This window comes from Anneissia japonica, unplaced genomic scaffold (assembly GCF_011630105.1).
Source record: "Anneissia japonica isolate Jap-2015-1 unplaced genomic scaffold, ASM1163010v1 scaffold287719_len1884721_cov185, whole genome shotgun sequence".
Classification (NCBI taxonomy): domain Eukaryota; kingdom Metazoa; phylum Echinodermata; class Crinoidea; order Comatulida; family Comatulidae; genus Anneissia; species Anneissia japonica.
Window position 1 is genome coordinate 1,218,760 of NW_022715822.1, and position 23,039 is coordinate 1,241,798.

Genomic DNA, 23,039 nt, shown 5'->3' on the forward strand with positions numbered 1-23,039 from the left:
AATAATAATAACAGGGCACGAATAGGAATGACTCTTTCATAACATTCATCGATTTAATATTGTTGTTATTATCAAATTAGTTATTTGTTTACATTGTGTTTATGGTGGTACGCAGCAACCTAATTTGAATATTATATATAAATATATATATAGGCTATATATATATAATATATATATATATATTAAAACTGATACTGTATAATTTTAAATTGATATATAGTTATATTAATATAGGCTAATATTATGCAGATATGATTTATCGTGTTGATGCATAGGCTTATATTTATATATAAAAATAGTATAAATATAACTTGTATGCTAAGTGATTCAAAATTCTAAATATTTCTTCACTAAACACCATTGGCTTATGTTATTGTACAGACGCGCATCCTACTACTTCACTTTCTAACAAGCCGTTTATTAAAATAACTCGCCTAGATATAAAGTTGTCACGCTTAATGCAGCTTTGCTTCGGCTTTCTTTCGACATCTAGAGTGCTTTTAGTAGGTTATCAATCACAGCAGCCCCGATCCATTTTCAAACCACCAATTTACCTCGCTTGAGAATATATAAAATTATCAATCTTAGGAGAGGAGCTGGCAGCGCCATATTTCAATTACAAAAGCAGTCGTTTCTGGATTTTTATTCACTTTTTTTTTTATCAAACTAAAACCAATGGAAATGGAAAAAATACTGACCTTCTCAGATTCACTATTAATTATCGCATCCTAAGGCCTCTAGATCCTTGATCCTCAACCCCTGGGTTCAAACAATTTGGGACGCGAGATATCAGAAATTAAAACAAATTGTGTGAATAATCAATATTGTCTGATTTTGTTGCGAATTAATCAAACCTGAACAGAATCGACCAGAACATTTTATTTTTCGATGCCAAAGAAACATCTGCAAGGCCGGGCACTCACAGCGTCGTATGACGACCCTCGCTCCTTGTAAGCGCTAGGCGACGCAATGCTGATTGTCAGTGTTAGTCCGAACGGATGATAATCGTCATTTAAAACGATCCGTTGCTTTGCGTTGCGTTGTGTTCTTCATAGAATTGCGTAGGCCGACACCGTCGGGCTTAGTGAGTGCCCGGCTTAAAGTATGAGTAATGTCATTTCCAAGAGGTGCCATATCAATAAATTGTTCACCTCAAGCCAACAGCATCCACGAAATACTGTGTGTACCTATTGGACCGCTGCTAGATTTTGAGAGCAGTGGCGGATTCTGATTCAAGGGTGGCCCAGTCGGCACGGGACCCCCTAAATTTTTCAAAATTGTAAAAAAAATGAAGAAAAAAAGAAAATTATTTTCAAATTTTAAGTCTGAGAGTGCTATTTCCGGCCATCAAGAGGTGCCATAATCGTAAATGTCACCTCAGCCCCAACCATGGTGGGGCTAAGATGTTATAGACTCTCCATCTGTCAAAGTCCCTCCTTGCCCCCTCCCCCCACTCTATTTCAAAATTCCTGGATCCGCCACTGGAGTACTAAGTGCACTAAAAGGAGTGCTAAAAGAATGCGATTAAGGCAATTCCCCCTTCAGTTGATTGTCCAGACAAACGGGATAAGACCCATTTTTTAATAGATGAGAAGTAAATACAATATATAATTTTTTAACTTGAATTACAGTAGAAACATTTTGAACACAGGATCTTACTAGGAAAGGATTCATTCTAGATTTTCTCGGCGGTGCAGTGGCTTGGAGAGCCATCCTTTTCCAATAGCTCTGCTTTCACCGTGGTAATAATGTTTGTAACAGTGACCTGTAACGTATATTAACAGTTTGTATTAAGTTACAAACTTGCTAATGTAAAGTGTTGCGACTTCATACAATGCGTTGATGACAAACTCAACCATTTTAAGCAGCTCTCTCGCAAGGTGGTGTTATAGGTTGAGTCCACATTCATTATTTGCCAGGTGCAAATATGAACATCCTCAGCTAACTCAGTCTTTGATTGGATGTGATGTAGTTAGATTATTCATTGTGTTGGCCATTAATTGGTTTGTGCATGCACAAGAAGCCAGATAAGACCACTTTGCATAACATCATTAGTTTTATTACGGTATAACGTGACCACCTAAAATTATCCGACGGCGCATTCAATCATTACGTCTTTTGCGATCGAAGAACTAAATAACAAGAAAGCACTTTTGGACATTTTCCGTATAAAGGCCTGCTTATACTTCAACGATAACGATAAAAATGCTAAAAAGCGATTGTCAATATAGAAAACAAAAGAAATAAAAGAATTTTTACATTAGGACGATTCGATAAAGATTTATCATGTATACGATAACAAAATATTTTAACAAATCAAATCAGATGACGTCATAATCATGGAAAAACGATAAAATCGTTGCTACTACTACGATTTTAATGTTTTTCCATGATTATGACGTCATCTGATTTGATTTGTCAAAATATGTTGTTATCGCTTAACTGGTAAATCGTTATCGAATCGGTCTAGTGTAGAAACTTCTCTTATTTCTTTCATGTTCTATATGAACAATTGCTTTTTAGCTTTTTTATCGTTATCGATATCGTTGAAGTATAAACAGGCCTTAATTCTTGCTTTACATAAGCTGTATTATGGTTTTAGTGTTACTTGACAAGTTACTTTATATCAAGCCTAATAATATAATATTACTACTGTGCTCGTAATAATTATGTATTCCAGTTTTTGGAAACAAGTGGTTTTAGATTAGCCGATATAGTATTACATTATTAAGCACGTGGCTAAGTTTACATATGAGTACGGTTTTTATGCCTAATCTGGTTATTATTTTTTCCGCCGCACGGAAAATGATTTCAAATTTTCTAGATTGTAAATTGATTTTTTTTAAAGAAAATAAGAGTCAAGCAGTGTGAATACATGACAATTATTAAGTAGTTTTAAATTGAGAAAAGTTTTTTCTGTATTCTTTCGAGTACATGCGTCATTGAGTATGCTCACAGCGTGTACATGTACCACGTGTAACGTGTGAAAATAATCTACACGCGTGAAGAAAATGGCAAAATAATGAAATAAAAACAAGGCTTCTAGGCTGTAAAGCGTGTCTACTTGTAATTACTGTTTGGGAAATGTTTCTTTCAACTCGTTTCTTATTCGTATAGTTTGGTAAATTACAGACATTATCACGTACCATTCTTTATTATTATTATTATTATTATTATTACCATCGCCAAAACAGGTTATATTCACCGCTAGCTACAATTTAGTGAAATGGTACATAATAATTGAAGAAAGAGATGATCACATTTTTGGAAGAAAATGTCAAAAGGATAAGGTCAAGTTCACGGAAATTCGATTTTTTTTTACCTAAAAGAAAATAAAGGAATCGTCCATTGTTCGGTATTCAGGCACAGGGCAGAAATAATGGAATCCCCATATACGCGACCTGCGTGTTGGTCGGTATTCAGGCACAGGGCGGAGGTATATGCTCTCTATGTGTTGCTGCTCTAGTTGTTGTTGATGTTGATGTTACAGTATTATTATTATTATTATTATTAGTATTAGTATCATCATGTCTTGTTAGGCCTAACGGTTATCAAGTCTTCTTGCTGCCCTCTGTTATTGTCATTTCCATTACTTTGTGCATTACAGATCACTCAACACAGGACTGATGTCACTACGGGACGTAATTTAAACTTTACACAATAATATCAATTGAAAAAAAAAAAATCATATTTTACAAATTTAGAACAGGACCAATAACGCGCACGTCTCCAAGCCACTCATCATAGGTCTATGCTGTTATTGTTGAACCGTACAACAATATCCAAAGGATAGAATGACAACATCATACAGGCCTAAGTTTAAAGAAACTATCGACATGAAACCACTATGGTTTATCTGCAGAGCTCCTCATTCTAAAGCCGGGCACTCACTGCGTTCTACGGTCGTCGGCTGACGCGATTCTATGAAGAAGCAAAGCGACGACGCTCGCGCAACGGGTCGTTTTTAATAATGATCTGTTCAGCCTGCCGCTGACGTTCAGTGGCGTCGCGTCGTCTAACGCTTACAGGGAGTGAAGTTTGATTCGTCGTACGACGGCCGTAAGACCGCCTTGCGACGCAGTGCGTGCTCGGCTTTAGGTTTTCATTACCAAACAAGGTAAATGAACATTTCATTCCCTCATTACTATTTTCGATCCTGATAATATTTGCGTTAACTTCATTTACGAAAGCATTCGTATTACATTTGTATATTTTAACCAGATGATGCTATTTGTGGCTTACACAAATATGGACACCGGTAGTATCCACTATTTATAAATAAAATGTCAACGAACTAAAAAAAACACCTAATTTTTGCACATTATATATATTTTAAATACTAATAAGCGCCATTGCTTTTTTATGTAAAGTAATTTCCGAGACGGGGGATTAATTATTACAGATCGGTGCACGTAACGATGTCAACCAATGAGTGAGTTCGCTTGCCAAAACGAATTCCTGTAAAACGTAGGCCTAGAGGCTTCTGCTAGATTATGTCATGTAAATTGACCTTCGGAGTGAATTTGTTGGAGACCTCAGCAACAATACGCGTTTGTCCCATACGTTTAGTGGGAGCCGTGGGAGCGTACCTTAGCAAATACCTCAGAAGGTTCAATAATGCTTGTTACGGGCACAGGAGCTCCCCTAGTGCAACTGACATGCCATTGAGATATCTTCTATGATCAAACACCTTACTGTCTGGCTTTTTGAATTATTTTGTTCCAGGGTTAGTTTATGATTGATTTTTGGTTTAAATTATATCTTCCCCTTCCTTCCTTTCTTTAGCTTTAGCTCATTGCGACTTCGGTATTATATGCGTTACATAAATGTCACTACAATGCTCATAGGCTCTGGCCTTTTTTTGTTCATTGTATAAATTGTTGTAACATACAAATCATTATTATTATTATCATTATTTAATATTTCTCTCTTCCTTTCTGTGATTTAGAGGAATGAGACTCTGTCGCCTTTTTAATTCATTGTATAGTTTCTTGTAACATAAAAGTCGGGCGTAATTATCAGGATAACTATAACCCTGCGGTTATGCATCCTGAGGTCCTTTGCAGGTTGTACCTTTGTGAACATAAACAATGATGAATTACTTTCTACAGATACAATGGAAAGGGGGAAATTAGTATGGCGTATGGTACGGTATTCTAATTCCTAGCGTATAACTGTCACTTACATTTTAATCAAAATTGTTCTACCAATGCAAACTACGCACTGAATAATTACATAAGCTCGTCATTAGGCATTTAAAAAGATGTCTGTAAACTATATGGGAATTCTTTGCAAATATAATCATAATTCTAGAAGTAGGCCTAATAGGTTAGTGCAGGCCTAATAAAGAAGCGGTGCTAGTCGGCCCCGTCCTGGACATCCTTACCCTACATAGTCTGTCTGTTCCTTGCGCCCACATGAAACTGCCGCAATTTAAGTAAATGCAAATTAAGGAATGCTCTCGTTGACTGAAACTGAGTTACGGCCCTACTTAAGCATAATAACTTGGCGGTGGACCCTGAAGTAGACTGTAGACAAAATTTACCCATGGGATACATTTTATGAGTTCGATAAAAATGTTAATGATTTGCATTTTACAGAATGATTGTACTAACCAATCGACGAAGATTTTATTACAAGTATTAAGCCGGGCACTCACTGGATCGTACGACCGAACCACGACGAAGCCAACTCCGTTCACTGTGAGCGCCAGACGACACGACGCCATCTGTTGATTGTCGGCAACAGTCCGAACAGATCGTCATTAAAAACGATCCGTTGCGCGCGTATTCTCCATAGAATCGCGTTCTCCATAGAACCTGCACTATGATGGTCAATTCAATAATGCCTACCGTACGTCATTAGGCCTATACAATCTCATTAAGCACTCTGATAGCTTCATTTCCATTTGGCGTAACAGCCATCAAATTGTAGTATTTATTGTAAATGATTATTTATTACATTTCACGCATTTGAGAGTAATGATACTATTCCAATAAACGAAATTGGTTTTTGTAAAGGCACAAGATCAGTGACTAAGTAGGCATGATCGAACATTTCGTAGACCACCTCTCGTGGTATCAGTTTCCCGACAGTGTTTGATTCGTGGACTTGAGCGGCTTTTTTGCGGACCTTTTAGCGGTAGGGAATGTCTATCGGCATTTTCTTTCTGCCGAACTTAGGCTGCAACTCGGCCGAACGAAGCCACATAAGGGCCAAAACATGTGAAAAAACATCAAAATAGTAATTTTTGAAAACCCATCAAAACACCGCACTTGGGTCCTCCGCGTCCCCAGTGGCCTTCAGCCGGGCACCGTACGACCGTCGACCGACGAATCTCCCAGTGAGCGTAGACGACGGGTGATCCGCTTCGGACTTGTTACGGCGTTGCGTTTTCTATACAATTGCGTCGGCTGACGACCGTCGGGCGCAGTAGGTGTCCGTCTTTACACCACAGGATATTCAACTTTAGGAATAGTAAGTCGACCACTGATGAATGCGAACCCTACTAGGCCTATTACAGGGGCGGATCCAGAAATGTCCAAAAAGGTGGGGGGGGGGCGGAAGGGGGGCCGAAAGTTGGGCCGATTGAGACATATTTCGAGAGGAAAATAATTAATTATCTTTTCCACAACAATCATTAGCCATCTGTTTCGCTAACGACCAGATCATGCATTATAGTCACATGACATTTGTTATGTGAACGGGGGATTAAAGGAAGAAAAGACCAAATTAGGATAATTGACAATTGAGACTCCAAACGAATGTTGAATCTGTATTGAAGCTGACATTTATTTCCATCGTTGTCATCATCAGCAGTATCATCATTGGTGATTATTATTATTATTATTATTATTATTATTATTATTATTATTATTATTATTATTATTATTAGTATTATTATTATTGTTATTATTGTTATTGTTATTGTTATTGTTATTGTTATTATTATTAATATTATTATTATTATTATTACTTACTATACTTTTATGAGATTTCTGCGTATACTTCTTAATATTTTTAAGCAAATCTTTACATGAAAGTGAAATCCCCATGTATATTATTATTCATTAGTTTCAGTATTATAATCCGCAAGGTAAATGTACAAGAAACCTTCCTGTATAATGAGACCTATGAGAGTATTGTTGTATTGGTGCACGTTATTCATTAATCTTCCGCCCAGGGGATTGTCAAGTAATGACTAAATGCTATTACACACGATTTATGTCTAATTTTCTTGATGAATGTCTTTTTTTTCTCGGCATAAATGACTAATGGTGGCGCTGTGAGCCTTTGCCTGGGCTTCATCAGAGTAGTTAGTAGTAATATTGTTATAATTGTCATCAACATTGTTTTATTATTATTACAAGTTCCGCCAAGGAGGTTTATGTATTCACCCCTGTGACTGTTTATCTGTCTGCGTTAGGAAGATTACGAAAAAACTAAGGAATATATCATCATAAAATTTAGTGGAATGGTACATAATAATCTAAGAAAGAGATGATTAACTTTTGGGAAGAAAAGGTCAAGGTCATGAAAATTCGCTTTTTTTTTTTACCCTTGAGCATAAAAGAAAATAATAGAATCGCCCATCATATGACCTGCATGTTGTTTGGTATTCAGGTTCAAGGCGCGGAAAATAATAAAATTGCCCATCATACACGACCTGCGTATTGCTTGGTATTCAGGAACAGGGCGGAGGTATAGTAATACTAGCAGCCGAAGTGTAGTATGCTGTTGATGCCATTGCTTAGTGCCGAGGCCAGAGATTCCCCAACAAGGGGTTCAAGATCCCCTACTGCCCTACAGGATGATGATGTTGATGATGACGAAGATAATGATAATCCTAGTAATAAATGATGGTAGGCCTAATGCATGTTGATGATTAGAACGACGACGGAGAATGATAATGTTAATGATGGTAACGCCGCACATTACAAGAGTTAGCTCTGATCTTTGAATATATGTATCACAAATTAAACTATTCTTTTTTAAGGTGAGCTATTGGGCAACCAGTTCGGAGCTCAACAACCGATTCCGCTACGGCTACCACTTCCGCACCGTACCATCTGACGCGGGGCTAAACAGCGCCATCATACAACTCGTCAACGAATTTAACTGGAACTACTTGTCTGTTGTGTATGAGGACTCGAGTTTCGGTCGCAAAGCTTTAGAGGATTTGCAGAAACAGACCAACGCATATAACATCTGCCTTGCTGAAGTAAAGAAGTTTTCTTATGATACAAAAATGGCTACCGAAGACGAGTTTCATCGAATTGCCGCAAAATTGAGCGAAGCTAAGAAGGCTAAAGGTATGGTAGGTATACAATGTGCCTAAAATAATGTTAAAAGAATCCTATAAGGAGTTTTCAATTAATTATGAAACCTCTTTCAATACAAAACCGTATTGGTACCTTGTACATAAGGCTGTGCTTTGTGAAGTGCCAATTCTGTGTAAAATGTTGAATATTAAATAAATAAAAAAACTCACTTTATTCACAACTTCAGCCTTTGATGCTGACATATAACAACATTTATTAAAGAAAAATACTTTAAAACTGTTTATTTTTAAGCGGTTATTAATTAGACAAGGTTGCGTCCGTCAAATCTCTATTATTTTGTCTTTAATTAGAGCATGGAGGAATTAGAGAACAGGAGAGGCACGATATTATGGGACTGAAGAAAAGTGATCTTTAATTAAAGGTGTTCTTTAATTGAACGGTTGCTTATTTGGAGGGACACATGTAATGAATAGAAAGACATTATGATAAAAAGATATAATAATTATTTTTTATTAATAGTATTGTAACAATATTGAATTTGAAGAAACGAAAGATACAAGAATGTTATAAAAATTTTAACAGCTGTTTTGCGCCGAAAATAGTATCGTGGCCGGATACTAAAACAGAATTTCATTATGAGGAATATTGCATAAATTAATAGATGCATGCATATTTTAGGAAGACCTAATCTGGAAGCATAACCAGAAATTTACGATGAGTGATACTATGCGTGGTATTATTGCACAGGAGAAATGGTTACTACCGTTATTTGTAGTTTGCTTTTCTTCTATATACCTACACATTAAGCGTAACGGTATGCTGCCAATGAAAAACTATGTAACCATTACTTCAAGAATAGTCCACCTTTGTAGGAAAAATATATACAAAATGGGGAATCCTATCTTGGAATATAATGTCACATTTGTTAATATTGTCTACCAGCCTAATGACAAGATGTTAATGTTAATTGTTACGACCACCTACTATAGGTCATGAACCCTGTTTCCACTCGTGCTCTGTCACTGAATATTTTTGAATTCACTTGGCTGTATTCGTCATCCAAACACAATTTAATAAGATATAGTACACACAACGAATTCCAGATCGTGAAATCTGAAAACTGGTAAGGCAACGCTCATCTTCCAAATCCAAAATGGTAGCAAATTTTAGTGTCAGGTGGATCTTACCTTTATTCAATAAATATGAAAATTATGTTCTTTATCTGCCTAAGCCTATTTGTTTTTATTTTTTTCCAGTTGTGATTGTGTACGCAAAGAGGAAGGAGATGGACATGTTATTTGAGAGTGTACGTAAGAGGGAGCCCGAGCTCAGTGAACGTTTCGTCTGGTTACTAAGTTACAATCAAGCAGATGAATATTATCCACATGAGATTGAGGGCGCTTTTCTATTCTCGCATTGGACTCAGTCAAGCGTGACATTTGAGAGAGAATTTGTATCTGAGTTTCTAAGAAATACAGAGAATGTGCACACGTTAGCAATGGCAGGAACAACCAAGTACGGTATTAATCACACCAATGATGCAAAGGAGTTAGTAAGCTCCATGTCGCAGAAAGTTCCATTTATCATCGACTCAGTTTACAGTTTTGCACATGCTCTTCAAAATATGATGAAGAAATATAACGTGACGAAACTTCCGACATCGTTATTAATGGATAGAGAGGCAAGAGAGTTATTCGCAAAGAACATGGCAGAGGTCTCATTTAAAGGTAAGTTTATTACAAACTTTATGTATACCGTATTGAAGCCTAAAGTGACCTTCCAGATGTTCAGATGACGAGATCCAGGATCTTGTCATCTAATCATCTTTTCTAAAGGATGTACACATGACGAGATCCAGAATCTCGTCATCTAATCATCTCTTCTAAAGGATGTAGACATGACGAGATAATTATCTAGACATCTAGATGGAACCTATAAGCTTCCGTACTACTGCGTACGTAAAGATTCAAAGTTTCATTTTAGTTTTGCGGTTTTATTTTAGGCCTTAGCATAACAAAGATTATTTAGGAAGTCAGCAAAATCCATTTCTAAAGTATATTTTCTTTTGTTATTGCTTCACAGGGATGAGCGGTAACCAAATTGAGTTCAACGATAAAGGGACTATTCATTCTGCAAAATACTTGATTCGTCAGTTTCGTTCCAATGGGACATACAAGTGGATAGACGTAGGCGTTTATAAAAACAATACCTTGACGTTATTTGAAAACAATCTTGTTTTTAAAAGTCCAAATATTAAATTTCCAAATTCAGTTTGCGCAGAATCCTGTGCAGCAAATGAAGAACTGATCCGAGATGATGAGAACAGTCGGTGCTGTTGGGTGTGTCGAAAGTGTACAGTACTTCAATATCTGACACCTGGACGCAGGTGTAAAAAATGTTCTCCTAAACAAAGACCGAACGCTAACAAAACCGAATGTTACGACATTCCAATTGAAACTATGACGTTGTATAATAAATGGGGAGCTGGTGTGTCACTTGTGTCCTTTATTGGCATGATCGTTGTTGTAGCGACGGCGGCCATTTTGTTAAAGTATCGCGATACACCAATCGTAAAGGCTTCTGGGAAAGAGTTAAGTTATCTGTTGTTATGGGGAATTTTTCTGGCCTATCTGAATGGGTTAATAGGATCAAACAGACCGACAGCAGGTATATGTACGCTAATACGTTTGGGAATCGGTTCCAGTTACACGTTGTGTTTCGCTGCAATTCTGATTAAGACGAACAGGATCTCTCGTATATTCAATCGCTCAAGACGAGGGGCAATGAAGACCACGCATTGCATAAGTCCTGCATCTCAGGTTGCTCTCTGTCTCCTACTGTTTGGAATACAGCTCGTCATTATTATCGTCTGGTTAATCATTAAACCGCCGCAGACGGTGTACCATCAACCGACTGACCTCCGGTTGCAGTTAGTATGTGGTGTTTTAACCGACTCTTCCTTTATGATTGTGTTGATTTATCCGGCTTTTCTCCTTCTTGTTTGCGTTTTTTATGCATTCAAAACAAGAAAATGCCCGTCGGGTTTCAACGAAACAAAGTTCATTGGTTTCACGGCTTATATAACGTGCATCATTTGGTTATCATTCATACCTGTCTATTTCATTACGCAGAACATGCCGTTACGTCAGACTGCCCTCAACGTTGCACTTGCGCTAAGTGCTACGGTTGCCTTCATTTTTTTATTTGCACCAAAAATCTTCATTATTTTATTTAGACCAGAGAAAAACACAAAACGTAGCATTATGGGATCGTCAAATGGAGCAAGAACACGGACATTCAAAGACATCGTCAAGTCTGTACAAGCACAGCGTAAGTAGCCTACTGTTAATTGACTTTGTTCTTACGAACATGTTACGTTACCAGGATTTTCTAGTATAGAATAAAAATAACAGCAATAGTAATAGCAACAACAACAAAATAGTTAACTACAAGCAGTGAATCCACCTATAACTCGTAAATGTCGGATAGGTTTTGGCGGCAGATTATTTTAACTGTATCTCTCCTGTTTACCTCCACCTGCAGTAGGAAAAACTCTTTATTGATTTGCCATTTTCTCTTCTTTGTGCAGCTCTCTTCCAAAATATTCCCCTAAATGTCCTAATAACATCCGTCCATCTTCTTTTCTGTCTGCCTCTATCTGTCTGTCTATCTGTCTCCCTCTTTCTAAACACATGGTAAGTTTTTGAAGGCCTCATGGCACGAGTTAGACATGTGCGGACAGATGTGGTCTTTCTGGCAGAAATACGGAGGAAGAATATTCTTATTTCTTCTCAAGTAAACAACTACCATGTGTACCATCAGTATAATAAAATGAATATTTATACAGCGAAGAAGAACCAATCAGATTAGGGCACACTCTCTACCACCACGTGATTACCTGTTTTGTTACTCCAAATTTTTCCATAATGTTATAAACTCTTTCTATATTTTCGAATACTTTTTGGAAGTGGACGACTGTGATATACGATCAGGTCTTCCATTCTCAGCTTTTCTCAAAGGTAACTGTTTGTTAAGTTGTTATTCTCTTCTATAACTTGAAAGTAGAGTCAAATTGTTCTCCTCTGAGCTTTTGGCAACATGACTATGCCTCTATATTGTTTTGTTTTATTGTTTTTTTTTACCACATACAAATTATATTAAACAGTACATTGACAATTCAATGGCAACCTAATAATACAAATATAATTTTAACATTTGATAAGATCAAGTTTTTTTGGAAGTACTGTCATAATGCTTTCTGTTCCTGTTAATTGATCTTCATATTTAAAGATCTAATTGAAGATAACTGGTGACATATCTTCGGTAAAGCCCCATATTATTTGTTTTATCTCATATATAGAGTATTGCAGATGCTGTTTTATTTGGAAATCAATAAGTGTTTGATGGTTTTCATTGGATATTGTATTAGAATTACCTTCTACTATTAAAATATATTTCTTACTAATTTGATTTAGGCAACTCAACTATTTTAGCCTAATACAAGCAAGGAATTTAGATTTACTGTACATTAATGTGCATGATTCAAGGGAGATTGAATGATAATTGACTGATTTTTTACCGCTTTCTAACTTGCATCTATTTCCTCAGATATGGGCGATAAGGCGTCGTCAGATTTAATGACCAGTGGCAAGAAACCGTCACTAGCTATGGTAGTTCTAGCCGCTAAGAAACTTGAATGTAAGTTGAACAGAGTGAGGGTTCTCGTGATGCATCGCGAGAACATACGTTCCGCGTTATTTGTTCCAAACGGTTCTGTAATACTACAGTAATATAATACGTAAATATGTAGGCCTATATGTAGGCCAAACACACTTCCTTTTTACGTCCTTTAAATGTTTAATTCTACGTGAATATAACGAATTTGGAAAAACATCCAGCTGTTTTGTATTATTTTATAAATTTAATATTTCAACTAAACTTAAAGGTAGAAACCAAAGTTTTACCAATAACGGATGTTTAAATGATGCCATTTTATACTCTGTCCGTATTCTCTTAGATTTTTTTTCGATCTAAGACTTTGAAAATTGATAACTTATTTGATTCTCCATGTGCGCAATTCAATATTTATCATTATTTCTAATGTATTGCATTTTTCTATTATATTGAATGTTTTTAAAAAGTTATTCCTAATCCGCATCCGCAAGACATTATAATTGAGAGCTCGCGTTGAGTTATAGTTACGTGCAGCATCATAAACAATCGACCTTATAGAATTCAGGATGGTTAAATTTTCAAGAGAAAAATAAGGACTTGAAATTAATTATGACGTCAGCTTGTGACAGAATAACATTAAAAAAAAGAGTAGGCCTATATATGCCTACTATTAATTGTTATTTATCATTCCAGTACAACGCGCAGCAGCGGCAGCAGCGGCAGCGGAGACGGAAGCACAGCCAAATCCAACAGACACCGCAAACGGAGAGGCTGAAGTTATCGCAGAAGTACACCGAGAGGACGACAGCGGAATCGTTGACAACACTACCAACGACCAACAGACACCGATGTTGAGTGCAACCGACAATTAGTTCAGATCATAAAAAATAATCATTTAGGCTTAAATTTATATTGTGATTTTATTACAATTATATGAGTATATTGTATCGTTGTGGTCTCCGCATTAATTCATTCCCGGCAATAAATATACTTTGCACATTCGTCAAACCATTATTGAAAGTTTGATATTACAGTTTAAAGATAGGCTAGGCTTGCCATCATAAGAACATTTAAGAACAATAAGATATTATTATGTAAGATGCCGTACGTAAGTAACTTCACTACATTTTCTAAAATAGAAAAAATCGATCGAGTTTGCCTCCTGATCACAACGTTATAATAGGTGTGTTTGAAATAGGCAGAGTTAATACGGTTGCTACCTAAGAATGATAATATCATCGACGTACGTTATAATTTACCCAATAATCATGAAAGTACAGATCATGTTTGAATTAACCTGGTTCAACTATGTTTTCATAACATTAAAAAAGCCTATTGTAAATTACGCCAGAATTGAGCCTACAATAAATTAATTAGATATTTTTTGAATTGACATTATTGAAGCTTAAAACTATGTTTTTAAGTAGTATTTGCATCCATGGATAGTGTTTCTGTGATCAGAGAACACAAAAAACCGGAAAATGGCAGGGTTAAAAGTAAACTTATTTATATAGGCCTGTATAAGTTTTTGATTAAATTGTTGTGAAAATGTTCTTTGATAAAAAGCTGTTGTAAAATCTATTGTTGAAATATTTATAACAATTTTACAATAACCATTATTTATATTGCTAAACAGCTACATTGTAATCAAAATTGTTTGTATATAATAGGCCTATTCATTTTTGTAGCTCTGAACAATAAAGTTCGCTGAACATTAACTTAAGCTTTGAACTTTAACTCATTACGCCATTGATAAAGTTTCATGTTGTTATCATCATAGTCGTCGTCATTGCTGTCATTGACATAACAATAATGATTAACATTAGTATCATTATCAATAACAATATCATTATCAATAATAATACCAATATTATTATCAGTTGTCAGTTGATAAAGATCTCTGATAGGGATCGAAACGTTCTGAGTGAGTTTCCATTTTAGCTTTACAAAACCGAAAATTTGTCATCTATAATATTATTATCAATATCAATACCTTTGTCAATATCAATATCATTATCAATATCAGTGGCGTTATCAATATATTATCATTGGCCAATATATATATATATATATATATATATATATATATATATAGGCCTATATATATACAGTTTATATATATATAATATATTATTACTGTTATTGTATTTTGCTAGTGCTATTGTTATTGAGTTATAGTTATTTTATTTTCATTTTTTGTGATTGTATAATTATATTAATTGTAAACACAGTTAATATTATCAATAAATGAGGGGTTGCGCAATGTCGCGTCAATATTTGTATTACATTATAAAAGACAATATATATAAATAAACAATAATCACATAACACAAACTACAGAAAACTATTTCTTAAATATTTAATATTAAAATGCCAAAATACGAATATCAATCGTATACCAGTTTATATACTGTATAATTAATACAAAATAACATTTACGACAATAGAAACAATTACCAATATAATCTACCTAATACGGTAGAAGCGCTGATACTACTTGGAGAATAATACTGCAAGTCTATTTTCTCTTCAACATAAATACATCTAACGTTACAATAGAGCAGACGAAATATACACAATAAAATTATATAACGAAAATAATTTCATTAACGGTTATGTCTAATCACAGCAACCTACGACCCGTGGTCTATAAATACCCAACAAATCTATTCGCCTTCGAGTTGACATTTGACCCTGGATGTGTGATTATGAATATGTATACATTCAATATTCCTGAAACTTACAATTTCTACATACGTTTACTTCTATTTCAATATTTTCTAATCTGGCGCCAAATAAGGTAATTCTAATAGACGTTAGTATTTGTGGCACCCTCGTTAAAAAAAATACATGATATTATTTACAGAAAGAGTTTATTGTGCGAAATTGACAGGCGTACACTACCGTACTAACTTTGCGTAGCCGGGCCATGTCGTTCAAGGTAGAAAGAGTGTTATATGTGCAACCAACTCGTGCACGCAAGTGCGTTTGTCTTGCTATCCATTAGACGTACGTGTCACTGTTTTCGCAGGCCTTATATGAACGGCAAGTTAACGTTGATTTGGCTTCAACTTCTGTAAAAACACTTTCACCACACAGCACACTTTTTCTTCGGATTCATAGGACTTCCTACCGGGCAGTTATATGCTTTTGCGAAAGCCTCAGAGTTAGAAACACTGCCAATAACTCTTTAAAAAATAAACACAATAACAAATATGAGTATACTGCATTACATTTTTTTTTTCTCAGACCAAAATCATCTCCACTTCCTAAGCCCCATAACGAGAATATATGTAGAACTTTTTGACAGGGCAATTTAGAAAAATAAAGTGGTTAAGTTTGCTGTCAGGCATATCCTTGAAACTTGTGCCAAAAGTTGAATAAATAGAGTATACGTCTTTATCAAAGTAGCGGATTCCAGAATTGATTTATGCAGTAAAATTTTAAAATGTATAATTTACCTATAATCTGCGTATGCGTGATCTGCGACACTAATCTGGTGGATGATCTCCTCCTCTTTGGCTTTGCTGCACCAGATCTTTAAAAGTAATAATATAAATTCAGGTTAAATATTCAGTAAGTAGGCTAACAATTTCGTTCATATGCTTAAAATTTATATAACATGCTTAACGTAAAGCTACAAGTAGCCTTAATTCCTAAAAGGCAAATATTCACTTAATCAAGTATCAAGTAGATAGCTTTTTTCAAATTCAAATTGAAAAACAATGTAGTGGCAGTAAAAAAGTAACATGGCATAAATATAAGATCAGAAATTATTAATTGAAATAGAAAGGGTCATTCAAAATAAGCAAAGCTTTTTTCCCATGAAGCTTTTGTCAAACAAGATTTCGTTGACACGTCACACTAGCGCTCTCTTAAAGCCGGTCACAATCTTCCACGAAGAACGCAATGCGACAAGTACGGCGCATGTGTGCCCGGCCTTAAAAAAAAGGCAGTGAACAATGTATAGGCGATTGTAGTTTGTGAAACAGCTTCTTACTTACTTGCCCAAAATTTAGGAAAAAAATTTGGTCATGACTAAGATCCAATCCAGGCAACCGTTCCTCTTCTCCGTTTTTTTCAACCCATTTTCGGTAAGCCTAGATTTGGATACAATAAAATCAATATAATATTTAACGCGTACAGTCTCATGTGAAATATTCGGTTCCACGATTGTGATGTATTTGCTCGACCAATAAATATTTGTTTTGAATTGGTTATATTTGTTGAAAAATATGCATTTAAGTACCTTTCATATAATTCAAGTAATTCAAATTGAATAACAATTTGCAAATCAAGAAAATTTTACTCAGTTGAAAAACACAGGACGTTATCATAGATACGGGAACCATATGATAATACTGACCTCAATGTCAAAACGCGTTCAGTATACACTAGAGAGGGCGATATATTCGGTACCGAATTTGTGTGTATTATTTACGTTTTATTTAGTATATATTTGCTTCAACTAATAAGCATTCTTGGAATTACAAGACGCAATCAACTGATGAGTCGATATTCATATGAAAATATGGAAACTATTCTGGCCTTAAAAAAAATAATAAAAATATGACCAACCAATATAGTATCAATTTTCAATCAGTCAATTTGAAAATTCGAATCTAAGTCTGCCGTCCGAAATATACGAATAATTAAAATACTGAATTTAATATTACTTTTTAAATTTTCATGTTAATATAAATGTTATGTATATTTATCAATTTCTTACCATATATGATTCCTTTAAACCACCGTTATCAGCAATGTTTTCGCCTAATGTCTGCCGGCCATCTATTGGTATCTGTCAAATTTGGAGAACAGAAATACACATCATCGTCATGGTCGTCATCATCAACAATATAATCACCATCATCACCATCATTTTAATTGATCATTATCATCGTTGATCATCATCATCATCATCATCATCTTCTTGTTCTTCTTCTTCTTCTTCATTCATCATTATCATCATCATCATCCTTATCATCATAATTATCATCGTTATCGTCGTTGTCGCCGTCATCATCATCATCATCATCATTATCATCATTACCAATCACATATAATGATATAATGATAATCATCTAACAGACGGTATACAATTCAGATGATGATTAAGACGACGTCGAAAATAGTACTGTTTTTACTTTATATATTCTCATCTCTCCTCTTTTGACGCATTTCTCTGGGAGGGTCAAGAAAAGCTGTCACATTAATAAACAGATATCCATAAGTTCATCGAAAAAAGTGTTTGACCACATGACACCGTACTTTGTTACACCATTGTATTGTACCAATTAAAATAGGGAGGCAAACAAATGGTTAGCAAATTTGATGTAATGCATCATGGTAGAACTCAACTTACTTTCTTACTAGCCGTTTTTACGGTGTAGTTTGAATATTGCTCTACGAAGCATTCAGCTTTCTCTATGTAAGCCTTTATCGAAGAATTAGACCACCACACCTTAAGGTTGCCGTCCTGGTTGAACTGCCTACCTGCGTAATAATCATGATACTGCCATTTTGGTTTTATGATTTTTTTTTCTCTTAAAATATACAATTATTTAACAGAAACGAAACGGTAACTGTAAATTGTAAATTCTATTTTTATTCAATTAAAGTGTTCTTTTTTAATTTTTTCTATTTTTTTTTCGATACTTATATATATACCTAAATTTAATTAGTCTGAATGTGCAATGAAATTATTTTTTTTTTAATTTTGTAAATTGTATTTACTCTTTTATTCTTTCTAACTGTAAATTGTAAATATACTATAACCTTTTGAACTTATTTTCAGCCAATTTTTCTGTTATATTAAATTTTGAACTTGATTATATTTTTTAAATTTTTGTTCTATTTGATATTTCAATTTTTCAAGACGTGTAATGCGTATTTTGACTGTTTAAATTTTGTAATTTTCATCATTCTTTACGTGATACAATAAAGAAATAAAGAAAAAAAATAAGTAGGACTCTATTATACAGTACAATAAAATTACTACAAAAAGACAGACAAAGTTTATAAAATCATTATCTAAGTCAGATCTAGGTAAATAAAAGGAAACGGTTACATAGAGAACATTAAACATGTTTGTTCAAGTCGATTTGTAGGTTAATTAGCGAATAGACACTTGTTGTAAAAACACAGCATCTATCAATTACCTACCTCTATTATCGAATCCATGCGTCAACTCATGTCCAATCACTACGCCTATTCCTCCATAATTCATCGACCTATAACAAAAAAATATTATAATGAAGCTCCGGTGAGTGAATTGATAGCAGGGTTATTTTGTATTCACATTCACGAATTGAATGTAAAATCCCTCTTAACGTGACTGTTTTTGTCAATTTGATTCGCCTACCATAACAGGTTATAAAAAGGGCGGATGTTTTCCATACTTACTGCGTAGACTTCGTGGAGTAGAACGGTGACTGTAGGATACCAGCTGGAAAAACTGTAAGAAAGACAAAAAGAAATTTCAATCTTTTAGTAACTTAATTGTAATCTATTTATGTTTACAAGGAAATTGTATTAGGCTTATTCAGCTAGACAAATACACGCCCATGAGCTGTAAATATATACCTAGTCTAGTCATGCTCGGTCGGTCTTCCGTCTGAAGTAAATTTACAACAGACGTACAAACATGCGCTCGCGTTAACCCAAACGAGCGTCCACACGGTAGTACATCAACGTGCGAGTACAGTATTATATAATGTTATACCGCATAATTGCACTGCTGAAGCGATAGTTAATCGAGTGTTCATAACGTATCCAGCATAGGCACTGTGCGTTATGATAGTCTGAATCCTCACGCTGCATCACAACCAGATACAGGATGGAAGCTGAAGATAATTACAATTTATGATGACGAAATGACTAAACAGGCAAATGGTAAATTGAAATTATAGTACTTACCAATCAAATTACGTGTGTGTGCATAAAACGCATTCACAATTATAACTGTTTTTCCTGGCCATCTGGGAAATTAAATAAATTTTACAATATAATTAAATCGAAGCTATTGTTAAATTAACAAAATCTCGTAATGTTTTAAAAGTGTTCGAGTATAACTCTCTACATAAACTAAATACTATTTATGCTAAAATGTTATTCCTTTGTTGACAAGTTTGAAAGTTAATGTGTTAAATGCGCATACTCACAATAGTATTTGTATTCTACAATTTTACAATATTTATGTAGCCTATCCGTTTATCGTTTGTGTTCCCGCCAGAAAGTGGTGAATTTTGTATTTGCTGTTGGACGGGATAATAAATAAAATAAATAAATGTGGTTATGGATCCAGACGTGGTTAGCATTAAAAGTGCTATTTAATGTATTGGATATCAGATGTACTAGTGGGACAAATTTTGTGGAAATTCGTGCTTATGACCTCAACGCAGTGCCATAAGCGGCGGCAAGGTTTGAATGTTGGGTGTACCCCCCGTACTTGCAAACTCATAACCATCCACACATTCAAGTGCAATTCACTTGAATAACTGTACAAGTAACAGACGGTTGACTTTTAGTTCCTTCTAGCACATGTCTTATCTATGCATAACATCATATTTCGTAGGCTTAGTTTGGACGACTGTTCATTTCTACCTTTAGCTTATGACGCATCCCACCATTCCTCCAATCGGAGTTACTTTCTTTTTTTTCTGTTTTTGATATAGTTCCTAGTCTGATTGGGGATTTTTTTTCTTTTTGTTTTTTGATGTGAACAACAGTGTCTTGCTTTTCCTTTCGTTTATGTTTTGTGAAATGTCTGATTTATTTTTACCTTTTTTGATGTTTCCTTTGTTTGTTTTTTTTTATGGCCTTTCTTTGCACGTGAATTTCTGCAATACTATTTTTTATCCCTTTTGCATGACTTTGAGTATAAAATATTAAAAAAATAAACAAACATGAGACGACAGCTAAGAGTCTACAGTACAGCCTCCCCCAACCATGGGATAGTACACACAAAAGCGAGATTCCAAAACTACATTTTAAACGAAAATGTAGGGTTATTCTTATCAAACTTTTTTTAAATAAACTAAAAGTATTTGGGAATTACTTTACACACTTACTTATATTTGTCGATTGGTTTTCGAAGATTGATCATGTTTTGATACGCATTTTCTTCGTATGCGCCTATTATATTTTCAAAGTAGTTCTCAGAATCGATGGATATCTAAATTGATAAACATATAATATAATTATTAAAAACAACATCAATAATAAAACGGTAAAGATGATGAATAATTATAATAATAATACTATTGTCGGTCATATAATGTACTATACAGGACGACTTGTAATGACAGGCACAGACATGTAGTTACACAAACGATGGATATTGTAATACAGGTAACATCAGTGATCATCTCTCCCTCTCTCTCTTTCTCTCTAGAAATATATATGTCAAAATCAGTAAGCCGTTGGTTACAAACCAACTGACAACTAATACAAATGTAATATAAGAATATTATTAGATAACATCAGGTATAAGAATATCAGAAAGGACAAATCTGATACTGGAAATAATGATATAATAATACCAGAGGCGCCAAATTACACCAAGCTGAAATCCAGGTATTTACTTCTAATGCCCCCATCAAAATTTATCCGCATTAGAAACCCAAAACACCAGTCAACCAGGTATTCATGTGGTTGATGTGAAAGTTTGGCCTATTATGTATAACAAAACACGATCTCCACATTGGGTTCGAACAACAGAAGGCAATTGAGGAGAAATCAGAAGTTATCAATAGTCTACAATCTCACAAACAAAATAAGGTTTGTTGGAAGAAAAAGTCCAAAATTATTTCACGGCAATTCAGATGCACATAAAAACGCATTGAGATTTTAACGTATGACACTGTACCATCTGTATCATTGTACCCTTCTGTAATCGGCCCTAGCTTGGGAAATCTCACCACCCCTTGACATCCAAAATAGACACAATACGCCTATTGTTTAGTTGTCAGTCAATCAGCATCAGTCTCCACAACTGCCAGCCAATCAAGATCAAGCTTCACCATTGTGAGCCAATCCACATCAAGCCCTACCACTGTGAGAAAATCAAATTTTGTCCTAACCTCGTCTTCAATATAATTATAAAAAGTTACAATGACAGGGTGTCACTTTTTTAACCTGCAGACAATTATAACTGCAAAAATGTCCTTACCCTTTCGTATAACTTATTGATTTTATCAACATCAACCATATCTTTATCGTAGCCAACCATCTGCCGTATTGACTTCGCCTGCAATACAGATATATTTGAAAACAATCATACTGAGTGAAAATATGTTTGTACGCTTTCGATTAAACAGTGGAAAGATGAAATAATTTCTTAGCTAATAAACAGACTAATGATAATTACCTTTCGTATAATTAGAATTTATAACTGGATTTTATAATAGGTTTTTTCTCAGAATTTAACAAAGTGCACCTTTCCGACCAATCTACAGCTTCAGTTCATCATTACCATCATCATCATCATCATCATATTCATCATCACAATCAGTATCTCAATCAGTATCATCATCATCCTTATTAACACATACCAATTTGAGTGCGCATGCCCGTATCAAGGTCATTAAACATAAACAAACATTCACACAACATAGGTTTACGTCGATTGACCTTGGATACAGGCATGCGCAGTTCAAACTACAAATTGGCTTATAACATTCACCTTTTCTAATGCATTTGCTTTTGTGTAATCATCCATCCAGTGAGTGTTGTTTATCAGTTCCTCAAGTGAGTCTCTTAAATCGGCAATCATTTCGTCAGCCTGCAAGCAAATAATCATAGAGACAAAATAGCTAATGTCGATGAAATCAAAAATACCATTAATGACAAATTTTAATTTCATTTATTGCACAGTTGCTATTGGTATGTTTTATTGGATGAAAGTATGCAATTTTTCCATTTAGAGTTGACCAGTTGACGATGGATGAAACATAAACTGATGGATGACAGAAAGTGCACTTTATAGACAACAGGTAAAAATATGATAAACAGCTGAGACGACACTAGTCCTTCTTGAATGTGGTACTCGCACGTATATACATAATATAGGGATAATATATA

The 23,039-nt window shown here is 34.8% G+C and overlaps 2 protein-coding genes across 2 annotated transcripts in view; one reads left to right on the forward strand and one right to left on the reverse strand.

Moving 5' to 3' along the window:
* LOC117109431 (metabotropic glutamate receptor-like) overlaps positions 1-14,679 on the forward strand; it is a 42,090-nt gene extending 27,411 nt beyond the window's left edge. The window contains exons 3-7 of the mRNA XM_033251787.1: positions 7,997-8,312; positions 9,539-10,009; positions 10,365-11,612; positions 12,891-12,980; positions 13,650-14,679. Coding sequence (XP_033107678.1) covers positions 7,997-8,312; positions 9,539-10,009; positions 10,365-11,612; positions 12,891-12,980; positions 13,650-13,828 — 2,304 coding nt within the window. The 3' untranslated portion in view covers positions 13,829-14,679. The remainder of the gene's footprint in view (positions 1-7,996; positions 8,313-9,538; positions 10,010-10,364; positions 11,613-12,890; positions 12,981-13,649) is intronic.
* A 622-nt stretch (positions 14,680-15,301) lies between these two features.
* LOC117109378 (membrane metallo-endopeptidase-like 1) overlaps positions 15,302-23,039 on the reverse strand; it is a 38,586-nt gene continuing 30,848 nt past the window's right edge. The window contains exons 13-23 of the mRNA XM_033251689.1: positions 22,642-22,740; positions 22,129-22,206; positions 21,029-21,132; positions 19,875-19,936; positions 19,362-19,413; positions 19,122-19,189; positions 18,322-18,452; positions 17,686-17,757; positions 16,961-17,056; positions 16,418-16,494; positions 15,302-16,144 (exon numbers count right to left, since the gene is read on the reverse strand). Of these exons, the coding sequence (XP_033107580.1) occupies positions 16,045-16,144; positions 16,418-16,494; positions 16,961-17,056; positions 17,686-17,757; positions 18,322-18,452; positions 19,122-19,189; positions 19,362-19,413; positions 19,875-19,936; positions 21,029-21,132; positions 22,129-22,206; positions 22,642-22,740 (939 nt within the window). The 3' untranslated portion in view covers positions 15,302-16,044. The remainder of the gene's footprint in view (positions 16,145-16,417; positions 16,495-16,960; positions 17,057-17,685; positions 17,758-18,321; positions 18,453-19,121; positions 19,190-19,361; positions 19,414-19,874; positions 19,937-21,028; positions 21,133-22,128; positions 22,207-22,641; positions 22,741-23,039) is intronic.